The sequence below is a fragment of the Chiloscyllium plagiosum genome, unplaced genomic scaffold, assembly GCF_037043375.1.
Source record: "Chiloscyllium plagiosum isolate Xiang-an unplaced genomic scaffold, Cpla_swu_hap1 HiC_scaffold_44, whole genome shotgun sequence".
Classification (NCBI taxonomy): Eukaryota; Metazoa; Chordata; class Chondrichthyes; order Orectolobiformes; family Hemiscylliidae; genus Chiloscyllium; species Chiloscyllium plagiosum.
The window spans coordinates 5,418,599-5,438,846 of NW_028270182.1; the positions used below are offsets into that span (position 1 = coordinate 5,418,599).

The 20,248-nt window shown below is 46.4% G+C and overlaps 2 protein-coding genes across 3 annotated transcripts in view; one reads left to right on the forward strand and one right to left on the reverse strand.

Moving 5' to 3' along the window:
- The first annotated feature begins 214 nt into the window (after positions 1-214).
- Positions 215-4,986, forward strand: znhit1 (zinc finger, HIT-type containing 1). The gene is made up of 5 exons (XM_043683666.2): positions 215-329; positions 407-574; positions 1,030-1,109; positions 3,254-3,423; positions 4,188-4,986. The coding sequence occupies exons 1-5, from the start codon at positions 302-304 to the stop codon at positions 4,207-4,209; spliced, it is 468 nt and encodes a 155-aa protein (XP_043539601.2). The 5' UTR covers positions 215-301; the 3' UTR covers positions 4,210-4,986.
- A 1,936-nt stretch (positions 4,987-6,922) lies between these two features.
- Positions 6,923-20,248, reverse strand: part of ache (acetylcholinesterase (Yt blood group)) — a 67,374-nt gene continuing 54,048 nt past the window's right edge. For both annotated transcript variants that reach the window (XM_043683427.2, XM_043683429.2), the window contains exon 5: positions 6,923-11,941. In XM_043683427.2, the coding sequence (XP_043539362.1) occupies positions 11,820-11,941 (122 nt within the window). In that variant the 3' untranslated portion in view covers positions 6,923-11,819. The remainder of the gene's footprint in view (positions 11,942-20,248) is intronic.

Below are 20,248 nucleotides of genomic sequence, written 5' to 3' on the forward strand. Positions count from 1 at the left end.
CTCTGATTGGTGGGTCGGTGGGCATCTCTGATTGGTGAGACGGTGATGTCTCTGATTGGTGGGTCGGTGGGCATCTCTGATTGGTGAGACGGTGATGTCTCTGATTGGTGGGTCGGTGGGCATCTCTGATTGGTGAGACGGTGATGTCTCTGATTGGTGGGTCGGTGGGCATCTCTGATTGGTGAGACGGGTGATGTCTCTGATTGGTGGGTGATCGGCGTCGCCGTTGGAGAAGGCGGGAGCGCAGCATCATAACGGTTCCGCCGGGTATTTCCGGTTCCGGCCCAGAGCGCCGGGAGAGATGGTGGAGAAGAAGCGGGAGAGTGTGGGTAAGGGCAGTTGGGCGGTGATGGGGGAGGCTGCTGGCCCGGTCGGTGTTTGACCCCGGTGTTGTTGTTGTCTCCAGGCCGGTTTGCGGAGGGCGGGCAGCGGCGGGTCCTGGACCAGGCCACCCGCCAGCGGCGCCTCAACCGGCAGCTGGACGCCCTGGAGAAGGACAACTTCCAGGATGACCCACACGCCAACCTGCCGCAGCTCAAGAGGCTCCCGCAGTTCGATGACCACACGGAGTCCGGTGAGGGCCCGGGGGGGGGGAAGGACAGGGGCCCGGGGGGGGGGGGGGAAAGGACAGGGGCCCGGGGGGGAAGGACAGGGGCCCGGGGGGGGGGGGGGAAAGGACAGGGGCCCGGGGGGGGGGGGGGGAAAGGACAGGGGCCCGGGGGGGGGGGGGGGACAGGGGCCCGGGGGGGGGGGGGGGGGAAGGACAGGGGCCCGGGGGGAGGGGTGCAGTGTATTGGGGATGTTAAAGGGGCTGATCCCGGGGAGAGGGGGGGTTTCTGGGAGGGTGTGGGGTGCAGGTTGTTGTTGGTGTGAGCGATGGCGATGAGGTGGTGGAGTCCCTATTTTGAATCTGTGTAGGTGGGGGGTGGCTCCTGGTTGTTATTTGAGAAGGGGTGTGGATGTACGAAAGTGGGAGCTGGTGTTGCTGTTGCTGACTGAGCTGCTGCTGCTGATGAGTTTGTGTTTTAGCAAAGAAGAAGAAAAAGACACGAGGTGATCACTTCAAACAGCGTTTCAGGAAGAATTTCCAATCCCTCTTGGAAGAACAGGTGATGGTTTATGTGTGGGCTGTTCCCTGACCCCTGCCTTCAGTCCCTCTGCAGACTCTGTCCTGCCCCACTTTATTATTTGATGTCACTGGTTGAGCCAACATTTATTGTCCCTCCCTAGTCACCCCTGACTCCTCCCCGGTGAGCTGCTGCTGTCTGTGTTCTGTGGAGAGGCCCATGATACTCTTGGGGAGTGAATTCCAGAATTCACTGAAGGAATGGTGATATATTTTCAGGCTAGGATGGTGAGTGGCTCAGAAGGGATATGCTGGTGGTGGGTATATATCATAGAATAGGCAAAAGTGATGAGCCCTTCCTGATGAAGGGCTGTTGCCCGAAATGTTGATTTATTTTTTTTTCTGCTCCTCGGATGCTGCCTGGCCTGCTGTGCTTTTCCAGCACCACTCCTCCAATCTTGACATAGATCATAGAATTCCTACAAATAGGCCATTTGATCCAACGATCCACACCAACCCTCTGCAGAGTATCCCACCCAAGATCCATTCCCCTGCCCTATATTTACCTCTGATTAATGTGCCTAACCCACAGATCCCTGTACACGATGGGACAATTTAACACGGCCAATCCACCCTCACCTGCACATCTTTGGACTGTGGGAGGAAACCAGAGCACCCAGAGGAAACCCACGCAGACACGGGGAGAACGTGCAAACTCCACACAGACAGTCGCCTGAGGCTGGGATCAAACCTGGGTCCCTGGTGCTGTGAGGCAGCAGTGCTAACCACTGAGCCACTGTGCTGCCCATAGGGTGTTCTGACATACATGCTGCCCTTATCCTTATGGGTGGAATCAGTCATGTCTTTGGAATGAGTGTCTCAGGTGTTTTGGTGAATTGCTGCAATGCATCTTGTAGATGGTACACACTGCTGCTACTGAGCAAGTGGAGGGAGTGAATGTTTGTTAGTGTGGTGCTCTGTTCTGGGTGGTATCAAACTTCGAATGTTGTTGGAGCTCCAGAATTCCTCACCTCTGAAGGTGGAATTTACTGACTCTTCGGAGTTGAAGTGAAGTGTGGGGGGGAGCGGAGGGGAGTGGGGAATGTCAGGGTGGTGGGGTGCAGGGCACTGGTGGAGAAAAGATGTTGATAGTTTAGGTTAAGTGATCGGTGTCCCCATGTCCTCCCCCTACCTCAGTGGAACTGTTTTCTCTTTCAGGTCTGACCGTTAGACATGCCATTATTCTGTCAGTCTCATGTTCTGATCATGTAATCGGAACTACTAACATCTTTTCTCCCTCAGCACTCTATCCTACCATCCCTCACCAAAGCCGCTCCCTTACTATTGCATAAGTGCTGTCCCCTCCACACTTCCCTTCAGCTCTGATGAAGAGTCGTCTCGACTCAGTTAGTTTGCTCTCTCTCTGGATACCATCTAACCCACCATGAACTCCAGCATTTGATGTTTTCCTCCCCTCTGACCTGCTCCTGTAGCCACTGTATTTAATATGGCTAGTCCAGTTCAGTTTCTGATCAATGGTAATCCCTGGAGGATTCAGTTTTGGTAATGCTGGTGAATGTCACGGGAGCTGAAAATCTGTTGCTGGAAAAGCACAGCAGGTCAAGCAGCATCCAAGGAGCAGGAGAATCGACGTTTCGGGCATGAGCTCTTCTTCAGGAAGGAGTGTTTTGAATAGCAGTCTCTAGATGGTAGGTTGCTCTCTCTCTGGCTGACTCTCAAAATGCTGGCTACTTCATACCCTAAACATCAGATCGTCTCATTAGTTTGATGTTGTCAAAACAGTAAAATTCAAATTTGATTGGATTTTAGTATCCTGGGACATAATTTAAACTGATTGGTTAGCTTCAAATGGTCAAAACAACTGAGGTATCCAGCCTACAGCCAAATGTTACATACTTTCAATTTTCCAGTACATTCCGAGACTGCCAATCAGTCACATGACAGTTGCCTGCAAACTCTCACTGCTAAAACAGCCGTCACTCTCTCCTACGCGCCTTCATAACACCACACTTCATAACACTACCTTGAGCTCAAGAGCGGAGTATCACAGGATTTGCACAGCTATTTTAATAACTTGTATATAGTTTTAAGAAGTATTGACTGAAAGTTCAGAATATACTGAGCATAACAATGTTAACAAACTTATTTTGATTTCTGCCAAAACAGAACTTGAGTACAAGTGAGGGGCCGAACTATTTGACAACGTGTGCTGGTCCTTCCAAGCTGCCGCAGCGCCATTTCTGTGCAGTTTGTGGTTTTCCATCCAACTACACCTGTGTGTCATGTGGAGCCCGATACTGTTGTGTCAAGTGCCTGGGCACACATCAGGAAACCAGGTACGTTTTCCTCCTAATTACAGAGTAAAGCTCCCTCTACACTGTCTCTCATCCAACACTCCAGGACAGGGATAGCACAGGGTTAGATACAGAGTAAAGCTCCCTGTATGCTGCTCCCCATCAAATACTTCTCAAAGGCACTGGCAATAGATGCTGGCATTGCCCACATTGCAAGAATGAATGAATAGGGGGAGAAAGGACTCCCAGGACAGGTAGAGCACGGGTTATTGTATGCCGTTCACTGACTGATTTTAACTGACTGTGAGATATTGAATTTCTGCCAGCTTCATCCTTTCAAGTTATTGCCTGATGGGCTATTCTGAGGTGAGTCTGGCAAACTGTAGAAGTCAAGAAATGAGAGCTCCTCGTTCCTGTTTCATTTGGTGTTGGCTTCGAGCCAGTTAGTAAGTCGCTAACTCATTTTCCAGCTGACCCTCAAAGGTTTGATTGAGATTGGAAGCAGAATAGAACTGACAAATCATTCAGCTGCACAATGCAGTGGCGTCCTCACTTGACACTGCCTCAAGTGACCTTCTGATTGTGGAGGGACACTGGATAGGTTAAAGCCCTGGAGCCCTGATTAGTCATTATGTGAGCTCTGTATCACCCAGATAGTTATTAGGAAAGTCCATTACAAAGAAAATGCTCAAAATGCCTCCTCTGTGGACATCACTTTGATTCTGAATGCCACCACTGACTTTAGAAAATTGGAGGGGTTTTGTTTTTACAGCTTTGAAGACTGACTGTAATGATCTTCTGTGCAGGTGTCTGAAGTGGACAGTATGAAGTCTGGAGTCTAGCCTGTGTCCAGGAGACAGCAATTATAACCCTCCTGAATTATCGAAACAGCCTGTTCTTTTATTCACATCCTCCTTTCGAGTCTGATTTGAACCTGACATCAATCTTGGGGCTGGGGGACCCAGAAAATGCCAGTGGGCCTGTGAACTGTTGGTGGACAATTCTCTGTTTCATTTTTTTTAATGTTTGTTTGAATAAAAAAAAACTTGTGTGATATTGCCCTGAAGGCTTCACAGTACAACTTCCGTCCGAAATTGCAGGAGCTGACTGGGGTTTGGTTTCATATCAAGACCTGTGACCCTGGGCAGGGTCTGAGATGAGAGCCCTGCAATATTTGGCCAGACCGAACCAAGCTAACTCTTTTGGAAATAGCTGATCACTTGATGGATGCACCTTGGACTGACCGTAATGGTGATAAAAGTTGATACAGCCTCAACTGATGAGTTTGGACACTTTGGTGCCTGTTTAAATAGTTCTACAACTTTGTCACTGTCTCCAGTTGTAAACTTCCTGTATAATTGTTTGTCTTTCACTATGACAGTGGGTCTCACTTATGTTAACACCCTACACTCTTGCATCTTTTATACTTATTTAATTTTGAAGAAATTTATTTCCTGTCTTGGTATGAACTCATTTGACTTTGTGAGGTCTTGGTCTGCTTTCCTCTGTGCTCCTCCATACTTTAACCAGGTTAGTGGGAAGCTTAATCTGCTTGATTACCAGAGTGAAGCCTGCCGGAATAAAGTTTATCAGACCTTCAATGTACAGTTAAGTGTGTTTCTTTTATTCATTTGCAGGATGCGGGTGTCATTGGCTCGGCCAGCATGTCTTGCCCATCTTCTTGAGAAGCTGGTAGCAAGTTACTGCCCTGGATTACTGCAGTCAGTGTGGCTTAGCAGCGCTGTTAGGAAGGTAATTCCAAAACTTTGACCCAGCAAGGTATAGTTCTGAATCAGGGTGGGGAGTGAGTTGGAGAGGAGCTTCAGTGGGTGGTGTTCCCGCGTATCTGCTGCCCACGTCCTTCCAGGCTGGAGAGTTCGTGGGTTTGGAAAGCACAATTGATGGATCTTTAGTGAGTTGTTGCAGTGCATCTTTGAGAGAGTACATGCTGTTGTCACTGCATCAATAGGAAAGGGAGTGAACGTTGGAGTTGGTGGATGGGATGCTAAACATGGAGGCAGCCTTGTCCTGGATGGTGTGAATGTTTTTGATTTGTTTTCGGAGCTGCATTCATCCAGGTAAGTGAAGAGTATCCTGTCGCAGTTCTGATTTGTGCCTTGTTGTTGGCGAAGGTGTCTGGGGAGATGCATGGTCAGTTACTCGTTGCAAGAACCCCAGCCTCTGGTGTACGCTTGTCACCACCGTATTTATACAGCTTGTCCAGCTTAATTTCTGGTCAGTAATTAATAGGCAGTGCCAGTAAATATCAAAGAATGATGATTAGATTTTCTCTTATTGGATATGGCTTGGCATTTGTGTGATGTGAATGTTTCTTGTCATCTGAGAAGTTTCAAACTGTATTGAAGATTATGCAATCATCAGCGAATATCCCCCATTTCTAACCTTATGATGGGGGCAAGGTCACTGATGGGTCAGCTGAAGGTGGCTGGACTAGGACACTGTCCGGAGAACTGCAGACATGTACTGGAGCTGAAATTATTTAACTTCAATGACCGCAACTAACATCATTTGTGACTCCAACCAGTGGCAAGTTTTTCCCCATCGCTCCCAATGACTGTGGTTTTTTGTTTTGCTAGGGCTTTTTGATGTGTGAAGTGCTGTCTTGATGTCAAGCTTGTGTAATGAGTTCAGGAAATGAGCTGCACTGAACCCAAGCCACGTGTCCGTGAGCAGGTTATTAGTCGACAAGTACCATTGAATAGCACTGTCATGGATGGAGGGTAGACTGACAGAGCGGTAATTGGGCTGGGTTTGTGTATAGGAAATACCTGGACAATTTTTCACATTGTCTCACAGTTGCCAATACTGTGTCTGTACTGGAACAGCTTGGCTGGGGACGTGGCGAGATTTTGAGCGAAATCTTCAGAACTGTTGTCAGGGCCTGTCTGGGATCGGTTGCATTCAGTGTAAACTTACTAATGTGTGTACAGGTTCTTTGGAGTTGAGTGTCCTTCACAATTTCAATATCCCCAACACTTTTTGGATAGTTTATTTTTGAACTTTTGGATGCTCGTCGCTGTGTAGGAAATATTCAGTTGATTTGTGTGGAGTATCAGATGTTGAGATGAAATTATTAAATCAACTTGTTATACAGACAGTAGCTGTGGGACCAATTGCAGTTGGATCACTCCAACAGAGGTGGAAGTTAGGGCTATAATATCTTATTGGAAAGCAAATTGACTGCTGTCTGTCTTATGCAAAATGGGGAAGACTAAAGCATGGGGGTCCAGGATTGGGTAAATGGGAGCCCTTTGGAGTTGTGTTGGATAAAAACAGCAGTACCTGCTGAACTGGGAGCAGTAGGGAAGGCAAAGTTAATCCTAGGGAGTCAGACCTTGCTGCAGGGACAGCACAGCAGTAAAAGTATATCGGCCTACATTGCACACTCAAATTTGGAGTTGGACTCCAACCTTGACATTCTGATTTGGGCAGACCAGTTTACCTGATTCCCAACCAAATTGGTCACTTACTATTAGGGCATATGTCCGCTCGGTCATTACAGCAATGAACTCTATTGAAGAACAGTTCATCTATTTATTAATATAGATAGAATAGATTTATTTAAAAGTGCACAATTATTTGCATCATGACAATATACATTCACTTTACATGCTTAATATGCAATGTCTTGACTGAATACTTTAAAAGAAGGGGCAATATCTGATGTGGGTGTCAGTGGGATTTCACTGGCAGGACTCCTGCATTCCAATGTGAAGATGTTGAACATAGAGATCCTATCTTAGAATTACACAATGGTCATAGCACACAAGGAGGTTATTGAGTCCATGCGCCGTTTTGAAAGTCATGGTTGAATCTGTCTCTACTGCCTTCTATATGCATTTCAGATCCTGACCACCTGCTGAATTTAGTTTCTTTGTCAATCACCTTAATCCTGTCTTCTGGTTCTTGACCCTTCCACCAAAGGGAACAATTTCTCTGTTTATTCTGGCCTGCCTTTGGAGAATTTGGGATTGTCCTTAATCTATTCATCTACCTATGGTTATTCATTCCTTTCGAGAGTGTGGTGCTGGAAAAGCGCAGCAGGTCAGGCAGCATCCGAAGAGCAGGAGAATCAACATTTGAGTCGTTTGCCAGAGATGGACGTGGCGAGGTCCAGGAAGGGGAGGTATCCGATTTGGTCCAGGTGGTCAGAGTAGAAGGTGTTCTTGAAGGTGATGAACTGTTCAACCTCCTCATGAGAGCATGAGGTGGCGCTGATAGTCATCAATGTAGTGGAGGAAACGGTGGGGGATGGTGCTGGTGTAACTGCGGAAGATGGACTGTTCCACGTATCCGATGAAGAGGCAGGCATAGCTGGGGCCCATGGCTGTCCCTTTGGTCTGAAGGAAGTGGGAGGATTTGAAGGAGAAGTTGTTGAGGGTGAGAACCAGTTCTACCAATTGAATGAGTGTGTTGGTGGAGGATACTGGTTGTGTTGGCGTGAGAGGAAGAAACCGAGGTCTTGGAGGCCTTCACCATGGTGCATGGATGTGTATAGGGACTGGATATCCTTGGTGAAGATGAGGCGTTGGGTACTGGGAAATGCAAGTCATGGAGGAGGTGGAGTGCGTGGATCGTGTCCCGAATGTATGTGGGGAGTTCCTGGACCAAGGGGGAACAGAATGGTGTCAAGATATGAGGGGACAAGTTCAGTGGGGCAGGAGCAGACTGAGACAATGGTTCACCCTGGGCAGTCAGGTTTTTGAATTTTGGGTAAGAGGTAGGTCCGGGCCATGCGGAGTTCCCAGACAGTGAGGATGGAGGCTGTGGATGTGGATGGTCTGGGAGATGATGGTTTAGTGATGGGAGGTGAGGCTGTGGTCGAGTGGGCAACAGGAGGCAGTGTCTGTGAGTTGGCACCAGGCTTCAGCAGTGTAGAGGTTGGTGTGCCAAACTAGCACTGCGCTTCCCCGCAGGTGAGGTAGGGGTTGGAGCAGAGGGAGTGGAGGGCTGTGTTTTGGGTGGGGGGGTCAGAGGTTGAAGTGGGTGAGAGGGCTGGACAGGTTGAGGCAGTCAGTGTCATGGTGGCAGTTGGAGACAAAGAGGTTGAGGGCAGGTACCAGACCAGCACAGCACAGGGTGTCCAAATGGATGGATTGTTAGAGGTGGGGGGGAAGGGTCCTCTGGGTGGGGGTCCCAATTGAAAAAGGAAGCACAGTGACAGTGTAGAAGTTTGATGTTGCAACGTGTGTGAAATTTGTTGACCCGGGGACGTAGTGGGATAAAGGTGAGACCTTTTACTGAGGACTGATCGTTTATCTTCAGTGAGGGGGAAGTCGGTTAAAAACTCGGCAGGGCTGGGGGAAAGGGTAGAGCTGGAGTTAGGAATGGAGGTGGAGATTGTGTGTCTCTGGAGTAGGTGTGGTCATGGGAGGAAGTAACGTGAACAGCAACGGTGTGTTCAGTGGCACCCGCAGGGGCTGAAGGGACGTTCTGTGTGGTGTTCGCAGGAGAGGTGCCTGTGGACGCGACCTGGTTGGTGGGGCTGAGGTGAGTGGCAGTGTGGGTGAGGCAGAAATGGTGCAGTCGGCAGCAACCACTGGGCGGGGGAGGTGCGGGGGTCACATGCTCATTGTCGGTGTACCAGTGACTGTGGGTTGGAAGTGATGTAGAGGGCAGTATTCATGGAGGTTTTGGCGACAGTGGGTCTGGTGGTGATCATAGAGGTTGTAGGGTCGGTAGTGGCCGCAGTCCGTGGGATGGCGGGGGGGGGGGGGGTAAAGTGATGTCGTCATTAACAGCAGTAGCAGTGGCTGTAGCGGCCGTGTGGGAATGGCCTCTGACCTGTTCCGGAGGCCAGGGTAACGGTCTGGAGTAGTCGAGGAATCCCAAGTTTGGAAGGGAGTACTTGAGAGTTTGGTGTACTTGTGTTCCTTAATGTTCGATAAGCTGGAGAGAAAGCATTTGCTGTGTGTGGATCCTTCTCGGGATGAGGAATAGCAGAGGTCCTCGGAAGGTCTGGGAGACTGTGGCCCTGAGCTGGGGCAGGGCTGACTGCAGGGAGAGTAGGTGCCGGCGCATGGCTGCGAGGGTGGAGCAGAGGATCCGAAGGGAGAACCATGTATTTGTTTGTCCTGATCAGGTCCAAATTGTGATGGTCTGAATGTAGTCTGGAGTCCGTGCGGGTTCAGTTGGTTGTGCAGGTATTGAGGAGGAAGATGTGGCTGCAGTAGCGGGTCTGCTTCAGGACGTAGGTGAAGAACTTCAGGGCGGAGGAAACGACCTGGGATCGTTGGACCAGAATGCATGGATGTGATTCCATTTTCAGTCGCACATTGTCCGTATTTCCAGCACAAACTCCACTGTCCTTGTTTAAATCTGTCATAATGTCATCACAGTAGCAACATTAAAGAACCCCAAAACACATCAGACACTGCCTCTTACAAAAAAACAGACAAAAAACACTTAAATAAATAATTGTACAATATATATCTTGGAGCAATGTGTCTTTCACAGGGAAGTTTGAGGAACAGTCAGTTTCAATTCAGTGGTATAATAGGGTGTCAGCAGGGATCCATAGATGTACCGGTTCTATTGCATCCATCCACAAGTTAACTTTGCACAACTCCAGTGAGTGAAGGTGGTATATGTACCTAGAATGATTTTGCTGTAATATGTGGGAGGGGTAGTCTTTCTTGATTGTGGTTTTTGATTGCAGGTGGGGGGGCAACAATCTGATTCTTAAAGGACCTGCAATTCCCCATTCCGTCCTCCAACTGAGATGGTTTGTTTCGGAAATGAATGTTTATCAATGTATTCGAACAAGGGATCACCCGTTTAAAGGCAGATGAGGAGTTTCTTGAGGTTAGTGAATATGTGTAATTCTTCACCACAGAGAACTGTCGAGGTTGGGTCATTGAGAATATTCAATGCTAAGATAGACATTTTTTAAAATAAAATTTTTGGGGTGGCATAGTGGCTCCGTGGTTAGCAGTGCTGCCTCACAGCGCCAGGTACCCGGGTTCGATTCTAGCCTCGCGTGACTGTTCTGTGTGGAGTTTGCGCATTCTCCCCGTGTCTGCGAGGGTTTACTCCCACAGTCCAAAGATGTGCATGTCAGGTGAAGTGGCCATGCCCATAGTATTAGGTGCATTAGTCAGGAGTGAATATAGGGTAGGGGAATGGGTCTGGGTGGGTTACTCTTTGGAGGGTCGGTGTTGTCTTGTTGGGCCAAATGGCCTGTTTCCATACTCCACAGAATCTAGTTTAATCAGTAAGGCAATCGAAGGTTGTAGAAACAAGATAGAAAAATGGAGTTGAGATTAGCAGATTGATCATAATCTCATTGAATAGCAGTGCAAATTCAATGGGCTGAACGGTCTACTTCTGCTGCTATGAGTTATGGTCTTATTCCTCACTATCAGAGTGACGGGAAGATTCAAGGTTAGTATGGGAATCCCTTTCTCAACCCCAACTCTCTACAGGATCTCAGTTTTGTGAATCATCTGACAAGTGACACTCGTTGTGGTGTGGTGCGGTGCAGCAGGATGTGAGCCTGCCTTATGAATTCACGCCTATGGATTGGGATTTGACTCCATAACGTTCTGATCCAGAGGTAGGAGTGCTATTGCCCAGTTTCTGGCAGGAATTTTTACTTAAATACATTAGGGAAATAGTAAATGCTAGGAATAGAGTGTGAGACTTGATCAGTCAAGAAGATGAAGGAGCTCAGTTGAAATTGTCAATAAAAAAAACCTCTGTGTGGCTATACTAATGTCAAGTGCTGGGGAATGGAAAACTATCCCACTTCAAGTCAGGGTTGAGCAGATTATTGGCTTGTTAAATGTTATTATTATGAACCACCATTAATTAAAATTTTTTCACTGTGATGCATCTCAGGGTTTTGTTTCACACTTTACGAATGCAAGTGATAATTGTGGACATCCATTCCCAGTGTTCTGAAAACCAGTTTCAGCTATAATAATGCAGTACCGAGTGCTGAGGAGTCAGTTTAACTGATTGGGGGTGATTCACTGGGTTAGTGGCTGTTCAGGCTGGAGTCTTGTCTGAGGTCATGTGGCCTAAAGTATTCTTGTAGGCCATTTAACAGAGCATGGATGTGGAGTGGAGGAGAGTTGATGGGGGTAAGGAGAGAACAGTAGAGGGGAATGGCGAGGAGGAAAATGAGAGCATAGCCAGGGGAGTGGGTTATTGGGGGTGGAGGAGAGCAGAGGAGGAAAATGTCAGTGGAAATGACCAGTTGCAGTGTATAGAAAGGATTATGCACGATGGTGAGATTTGCAAAACTGAAGTAAATCCTGTGAGCGGGCCTTGGAAAGGTGAGTGCCATTAGATGATACACACACTGGCAAAGTTTTATGGTGGGGCACAGAGGAGCATGTTAGGAACTAGACTGGGTGGCTGGTCATTTTTGGGCTCCACTTTCTCCCTCATCACGCAACCTGAAGTGCAGGAGGTCACAGGTCAGCACAACGCTCCTGTCTGCTGTAATGGTCAAACTGATTCTTCCAATGCATCATGTAGGAGCTCCATCGATGGAATTCCATCTTCCACTGACGTTCAGCCTCATCGATGGTTCCTGGAAGGGAAGGAAGAGAAGTTGAGTCAGAGTTTATCTGTTTAATGTAGGTGCTTTGCTGTAACATACCTCACACCCACCCACAGACTGACAGCTTAGTGGGTGGGTCTCAGGTCACTGGTTTGAGTCACAGCTGGAGCACATAAACAAAACGGCGTGTGGAGGGCAGAGGTTACATAAAAATTCATGGATATTTGATGAATTACAGACCAGAATCTTACTGAGGCATCTGGGTGATTTACATTATGTGTAAGTTGTAGTCTGGAATCTAATGAAAACATTATGCTGGTTGAGGTATAGACATAAAAATACTGCAGCCAATTTGCACAGCAAGATCCTGTAGATAAGACTAATTAGTCATTATTATATTATTTAAATTTGGCCAGTACACCTGAGGTGAACCCCCCTAACCTGAGAATAGTTGTCATGTGATCATGTCCACCAGTGAGGACCACTTCCTCACCAGAGCAGAAATGAATGCACTATGGTGATATTCTCAGGCAGATGTGTTGTTTGAACAGTTTATTTGACAAGGTGAGCACAGCAAATCAGCTGAATGACTCAAATCCCAATGTCCAGTTGGCTTTCCATTTTAACTAACTCTTCTCAATGGGCAAGGATGAAGACTGAAACTGGGGGAGGGTCCTTAAACATCAGTGTCAGACGATGCTCTGGAACTTCTGACTGTAGGTTTAGGCTTCTTCTAGGCCCTTCTCCAATGTGCACCCCCACCCCCACTAGCCCAGACTCCCAGCTGTGCATGAACAGACTGGAGTACTGAAATTGCCCTATCCTTACCACCTCATTAATCCCTGCCTTGCCCTGCATCTGCACATAGATGTGGCTCTGTATTTGCTTCCAGGCTGTGTTAAATCTCATGATTTGGAGATGCCAGTGTTGGACTGGGGTGTACAAAGTTAAAAATCACACAACACCAGGTTATAGTCCAACAGGTTTAACTGGAAACACACTAGCTTTGTCAATCACCTGATGAAGGAGCGTCACTCCGAAAGCTAGTGTGCTTCCAATTAAACCTGTTGGACTATAACCTGGTGTGTGATTTTTTTAACTGTTAAATCTCAGAATTACTTCAGATTCAGTGTCAGTTGCCATTTGGATACAGATTTGGCTCAAACGTAGACGCTGGGTCCACTACTTTTCATCATATGCTCAAATCTAAATCATTTATGTAAAAGAGGTATAGTTAGTAAGTTTGCTGATGACACCAAAATAGGAGGTGTAGTGGACAGCAAAGACTGTTACCTGGCATCTTGATCAGATGGGCCAATGGTCTGAGAAGTGGCAGATGGAGTTTAATTCAGATAAATGTGAGGTGCTGCATTTTGGGAAAGCAAATCCTAGCAGAACTTATACACGTAATGGTAAGGTCCTGGGGAGTGTTGCTGAACAAACAGACTTAAGGGGCAACTTTTTCACGCAGAGGGTGGTACGTGTATGGAGTGAGCTGCCAGAGGAAGTGGTGGAGGCTGGTACAATTGCAACATTTAAAATGCATCTGGATGGCTATATGAATAGGAAAGTTTTGGAGGGATATAGGCCGGGTGCTGGCAGGTGGGAATAGGTTGGGTTGGGATATCTGGTCGGCATGGACGGGTTGGACCGAAGGGTGCTGTACATCTCCAATGACTCTAATTCTATCCAGTCTGATGGATGATAATTTTCTAGATACCACCTCTTCCTTTCTCCCTCAGGTGGTTAAGGAAGCTTGTTCTCCTTTTACTGCCCAAGGCACAGAATGTAGGGTGTGAGGTTATGTTAGACCTATGGGGCTTTAGGCCATAACTACAGAACTCATTCACTTCTGGTTGCTACAAATCAGAAAAGATATGGGCACACTGGCAGGTGTACAGTATAGATACGGGAGCGTTTCAGCAATGAGAAGAGATTAAGTGTGTTTTTGTTCGAATAGAGGAAGAGTGAGTTGAAAATTAATTGAAGTGCATGAAATTAGGAAAGCTTGGATAGAGTGAACAGAAAGGACTAGATGTCCCAATTTGACTGGAATGTCCCAGGTTTTTCATTAAATGTCCTGGTCTCCCTACAATTTCCTAAACTTGTGTGATTGTCCCGGTTGAGCATGGTTTGGTGGGGAGTGGAATAAATGTAAATGCTCTTCCTTCCTGAAAGTGCCTTGCATTGTACACAGTGTATCCCTCCCCACATTCCCCCTTCATGTCTCAGAGGGCTTTTCAGTGCTGAAGGCTCCTTGCTGATGGCACCTTTTAAATAATCTGGCTGCACAAATTCCAGAGGATGACCTTCTCCCTTCAAATGCCCCTCCCAGACCCTTGCTACTGGCTGATCAAAATGTCAATCCTCACAGCCCTGCGCATTCCCAAGATTCCCCGATTGTCTGTAGATTTTGACTTTACAAAATCTGTTCACATTAGATAGAATTCATTTAGCAAAGAAGTGAATAAACCAAGGCCATGTATTTGGAGTACTTATATGAAGATGAGAAGAATAGTTTTCCCTGTGGTAGTGAGGGTCTGGGACTCTCTGCTTGCAATTGTATTTGAGGCACAATTCTTTTATTTAAAATTTCCTGGATATGTACCTGAGGTGCAATCTTATAGGGCTTTGGACAAAGAATTGGAAACTGGGTCGAGCCCAAATGATCTTTGTGCTGTAAATGAGTGATTCCATCAACTACCCCATGAACAGTTTGATGTGTGGGAAAGGAAGATGCACGTTCATAACTTCAGGACTTCCTAAATCACTTTCCAGGAAGCATTGCGTTGTCTGGAGTCTCATTATGGTTATGATGTTGGCTCCAATTTGTATACAGCAAACTCCCACAGTAATGGTAATAACTAGATAATCTGTATCTTGAAGGATAAACATTGGCCTTAGCATACCTCTTTGAAATGCAGACCGTGGAAAAAATTATGCCAACTTGAGAGGTTAGACATCTCACCAAAAGATGGCATCTTTTGACGATGCAACAGAGTCAGCACTTGAATGTCAGTTTAAATACTGTGCTCAGAGCTCTGGAATGGTCCCTATCCCTGAATTGGGAGACCCCAGGCTCAAGTTCCACCTGCTCCAGAGGTCCATAATGACACCTCCGAACAGGTTGATTAGGAAAACAGGTTAAAACATAAGCTTCTCACTCAGTTAGAAGCGTTAACTTTGAGGAGCATTACTCATCAACATTCAGCCCTATGGCAAGCCATGGTCAGGGTGTGTAGAGGACATCAGAGATGACTCAATCTCTTGAAGCATTTGTGCATCCTCTCCAGCAGATATCAACAATTATCTCTAGTACTGTCAGTTCAAACTCACTCTAACCCCTAACAGAATTAAACATCTTTTTATGAATTAACAGGCCCTTCGTCCCAACAAGTCCATACCAACCCTCCAAAGAGTATCCCACTCAGACCCATTACCCTACATTTTCCCTTGATTAATGCACCTAATCTACACATCCCTGAATACCGGAGGCAATGTAGCATAGCCGACTCATCTGACCTGCACATCTTTGGACTGTGGGAGGAAACCAGAGCACCTGGAGGAAACCCACACAGACACTGGGAGAATGTGCAAACTCCACACAGTCACCCGACGTTGGAATTGAACCCAGGTCCCTGACGCTGTGAGACAGCAGTGCTAACCACTGAGCCACCGTTTCACCCCTCTATCTGATTTGTGTAGACCTGAAACACATTGGAAAATCTGTTGTATCCCTGCCCCAAGTTATATATAAAATTCCACATGAAACACTATTAAAGATGGAAAGACTGAACCCAGGATGTCAGTGTATAGGATTACCCAGAGGGTTTTCAGGCTCTTTTGTTTTATTGACAATGTTTACACATGCAGGAAATAGTTCACATTGTTGTACGTTCTTTTTATCAGAAAATCAAATCAAATGTTTATATAACATAGAAAATAACTTGTACAATTGCATAACTCAAAATAAAGCAAAATGACATAGAAATTTTACCGTAGGAGAATGAAAATACAAATCATAGCGTAAGTAAAATAATTTTCTAACAAAGCGAGTGCTCCTTTATAAAAATCATACTGCATGAAAAGTATTTTGATGGTTTGAGGGTGCAGGGAAAGCTGCTGAAATTTTGATTAAAATATAAATGAAACTTGAGAATGCCAGCTGTGAGAAAAACTAAGTGAAAGAAGGAGCAAGAGAATGAGAGAAACTGAATGCAAGAGAAAAACAACAAAGTGGTGCAGAGTGTGAGATGTGAAAGAGAGGGAGCAACAGGTTTTGGTACAGTGGATTGGTAGGAAGGGGGTGAGAGCAAACTCATAGAATCATAGCACAACAGCAACCATCCAACCCTGTGAGCTATCCTAACACTTGTTAATTTGATTGTGTTCCCTTCATTCATTTTCACTTGTTACCCATTATCCTAACAGCTTCCTTGCTCTCTGTAACTTTGACAAAAGGCTGCCCCTTGGTAACCATTGATACAAAGTTCTTGGAGAACTGTAGCTATCAAGAGAAATCAAATCTAATGCTATTGTTGTCAAATACTGATGTAACACTCTACATCACCTTTCTAGCCACCAGAATGAGTCCTGATGATTTTATGCATTGACTTTTTTTCTCTCCCTTTACATTTATACCCATATGGCCTTACAGAATACAAGTAGTCTCTATGCAGTCTCTTTCTGATAAACTCCTACCAGAATTTTGGAGCACCACTGTGATCTAAATCTCTCTTTTGGTTAATGTATAATTCTGAGTAAGAAACTTAATAAGTACAGCAATTGAATCCCTCCCTTCAAAATAACATTGTAAAGTTCTGTACTTACAGAGAATGCCAGTATTAAGAGAATACTGATTTAAACAGCATCTAAAACTGAACGGGAGTACATCAGGATGTAAGTGTAAGGGCTTGGATAATAAAGACTGGTTCTGCTCTCCTACACTTACATTGCTGCCTCTTCTGCCTTGAATAGGTCTGTGTTATCTGATCAAGAAGGTCAGTCTCTGTAAAACATCCAGCTCACGCCACCCCTTCCACCCATGAGCAATGGTTCGGTATTCCCCCCTTCATCGCTGCGAGAGTTCATGGCACATAGCTACCTCAGCTTTGGGATAGCTGCTGAATTGGTAGTGAGGGACTAGTCTTCCCAAGTCCCGCTTCCCAGGGCTGTGCTGTTAGCTTCAACATCTTACTGCTGGGTTGAGACAAACATAGCCTCAAACCTTTGTGCTTCGTTCATTGGGGGTCAACTTTTGATCCCCCACCATTGGTTTGAGACGTCCAATTGAATTTTTCTTCCCTGTAGTGATAAGAAATTCTGATGTGCCACTGTGCCACGCTAATTGATCCAGCCATGGATGTAGGTTTGCTCGCTGAGCTGGAAGGTTAGTTTTCAGACGTTTTGTCACCATACTCGGAAACATCATTGAGTGTCCGGATGAAGCACTGGTTTTAGTGACCCGCTTTCTATTTATGTGTTTAGGTTTCCTTGGGTTGGTCATGTCATTTCCTGTTCTTTTTCTCAGAGGGTGGTAGATGGGGTCCAAGTGGCTGTGTTTGTTGATAGAGTTCCAGTTGGAATGCCAAGCTTCTAGGAATTCTCGTGCATGTCTCTGTTTGGCTTGTCCTAGGATTGATGTATTGTCCCAGTCGAAGTGGTGTCCTTCCTCATCTGTATGAGAGGATACTAGTGAGAGTGGGTCATGTCTTTTTGTGGCTAGTTGATGAACACGTATCCTGGTGGCTAGTTTTCCAGATCCAGCCATTTAAATTCCACTTCCGTACCTTGGTGGACAGTTTCACTTCTATCATGGCAACATTTCCATTGTTGTTTCAATGACCTGACCTCAGCTGGGAAATTCTGAGTGCTGTTCGGTGAGGGGAGAGGTTTGTTAACACCTCTGGGAACGGTGTAGGAAATGGTTAGTCACCTCTCCACTAGATGTAGCTGGTTCCAGATCTGACAATTCCTTCAGGGATCATCACTTAGACTCATAGAGATGTACAGTACGGAAACAGACCCTTCGGTCTAATTCGTTCATGCCGACCAGATATCCTAAACTATTCTAGTCTGATTTGCCAGCACTTGGCCCATATCTCTCTAAACCCTAACTATTCATATGCCCATCCAGATACCTTTTAAATGCTGTAATTGTACCAGACTCCACCACTTCCTCTGGCAGCTCATTATTTACATGCATCGCCCTCTGCATGAAAAGGTTGCCCCTCAGGTCCCTTTTAAAACTTGCCCCTCTCACCTGAAACCTATGCCGTCTGGACTCCCCCTTGTCTATTTACCTTATCCTTGCCCCTCATGATTTTGTAAACCTCTATGAGGTCACCCCTCAGCCTCTGACACTCCAGGGAAATAGCCTCCGCCTATTCAACCTCTCCCTATAGCTCAAACCCTCCAACCCTGGCAACATCCTTGTAAATCTTTTCTGGACCGTTTCAAGTTTCACAACATCCTTTTGATGGAAGGAGACCAGAATTGCACATAAATGTTCCAAAAGTGGCCTAACCAATGTCTTGTATGGCTGCATCATGACCTCCCAACTCCTGTACTCAATACTCTGTCCAATAAAGGAAAGCATACCAAACGCCTTCTTCACTATCCTATCTACCTGCGACTCCGCTTTCAAGGAGCTATGAACCTGCACTCCAAGGTCTCTTTGTTCAGCAACACTCCCCAGCACCTTATCATTAAGTGTATAAATCCTGTCCTGATTTGCTTTTCCAAAATGCACCATCTCACATTTATTTAAATTAAATTCCATCCTCTACCCCACTGATCAAGATTCCGTTGTAATCTGAGGTAACCTTCTTTGCTGTCCACTACACCTCCAATTTTGGTGTCATTTGCAAACTTACTAACTATACCTCCAATGTCCACATCCAAATTATTTATACAAATGATGAAAAGTAGTGGATCAGCACCGATCCTTGTGGCACTGCACTGGTCACAGGCCTCCAGTCTGAAAAGCAACCCTCCGCCACCACCCTCTGTCTTCTACCTTTGAGCCAGTTCTGTATCCAAATGGCTAGTTCTCTCTGTATTCCATGAGATCTAACCTTGCTAATCAGTCTCCCATGGGGAACCTTGTCAAATGCCTTACTGAAGTCCATATAGATCACGCCCACCGCTCTGCCCTCATCAATCCTCTTCGTTCCTTCTTCAAAAAACTCAATCAAACTTAAATAGGAAAGTCGTGAGATCCACAAACCCGTAAGGTTTGAGATGGGGCTCAGAATCGGTGCAGAACAGCAAGAAAAGGTTTGAATTTTTGTAGTGCCTTTCAAGAACTTGGGATTTCCCCAAATGGATAATTGCTTTATTGATTGATCACCTTCATTGCCGTCTCGGTTGTTGGAGCTGTGATAGCCAGTTGGCATTTAGATCTCTTTCTCTCTCAAGCAGCTCTGAGACACTGACTAGGTAATTTGTTTTTAGTGATATTGGACGAGGGATAAATATTGGTGAGGCAATTGGAAAGAAAGCCCTTTTTCTTCATTAACACACAAGGACAAACTGGGCCTTGCTTTAGCATCTTAAATGAAAGATGGCATCTGTGACAGTGTGGCACTCCCTCAGGTACTACACTTTGGGGAGCTGACTTCAGTTTTGAGCTCCAGGGCAGGATTTTCTGAGGAATGGCAAACTCATACAGCTTGCCACTCCAGCCATTCTTTTTCATGGAAGGAAGGAGTTCTGCATTTCTGAGAGGGAGATTCTGACTGGGGCTCCTTCAGAACCACAGAGCTGTATTTCCATTCAGTCAGTTCTTTAGTGATGCATAACCTTTGGGGGAGGCATACCCTTGTGGGCTGCCCTGTTCTGAAATCCAAAGGCCCTGACAGCCACCTAACATCTCCCATCAAAAGGTAACCACTTAAACTAAGTGTAGTGGTGCAGTGCCAAGTGTAGAATGCTGGATGGACAGGAATATGTACCAGGTGTGTAGCGTGCCAAGTGAGAAGGGGTTAGGGTGCCAGATGGCAACGCTACGAGGGTGCAAGGCGGCCAGGTGTGCGGTGGTGTTTAAAGTAGGTTGGGGTGCGTTGGAGAAATTGGGTCCTCATGGGAACTGGGAATGTGGTTGACAAGTTGGTTTGAGTTGTGCAGCAGGGTCTGGTCTGGCAGGGGTGGGGCACATTGGTTAGGGTCCAGCCTGGCATAATTGGTTGCAGTGTCACTCCAGCAGGCGTGAAAGGGTGGGTCAGATGCAGAGATGGGTAAGGGAGGAATGGGGTTAGATGGCCAGGAAAGCAGGGTCAGTTCAGGATCTGGGGGGCAGTGTAAGTGGTCTTGGGGAGGTGTAGTTGGGGGGGTACA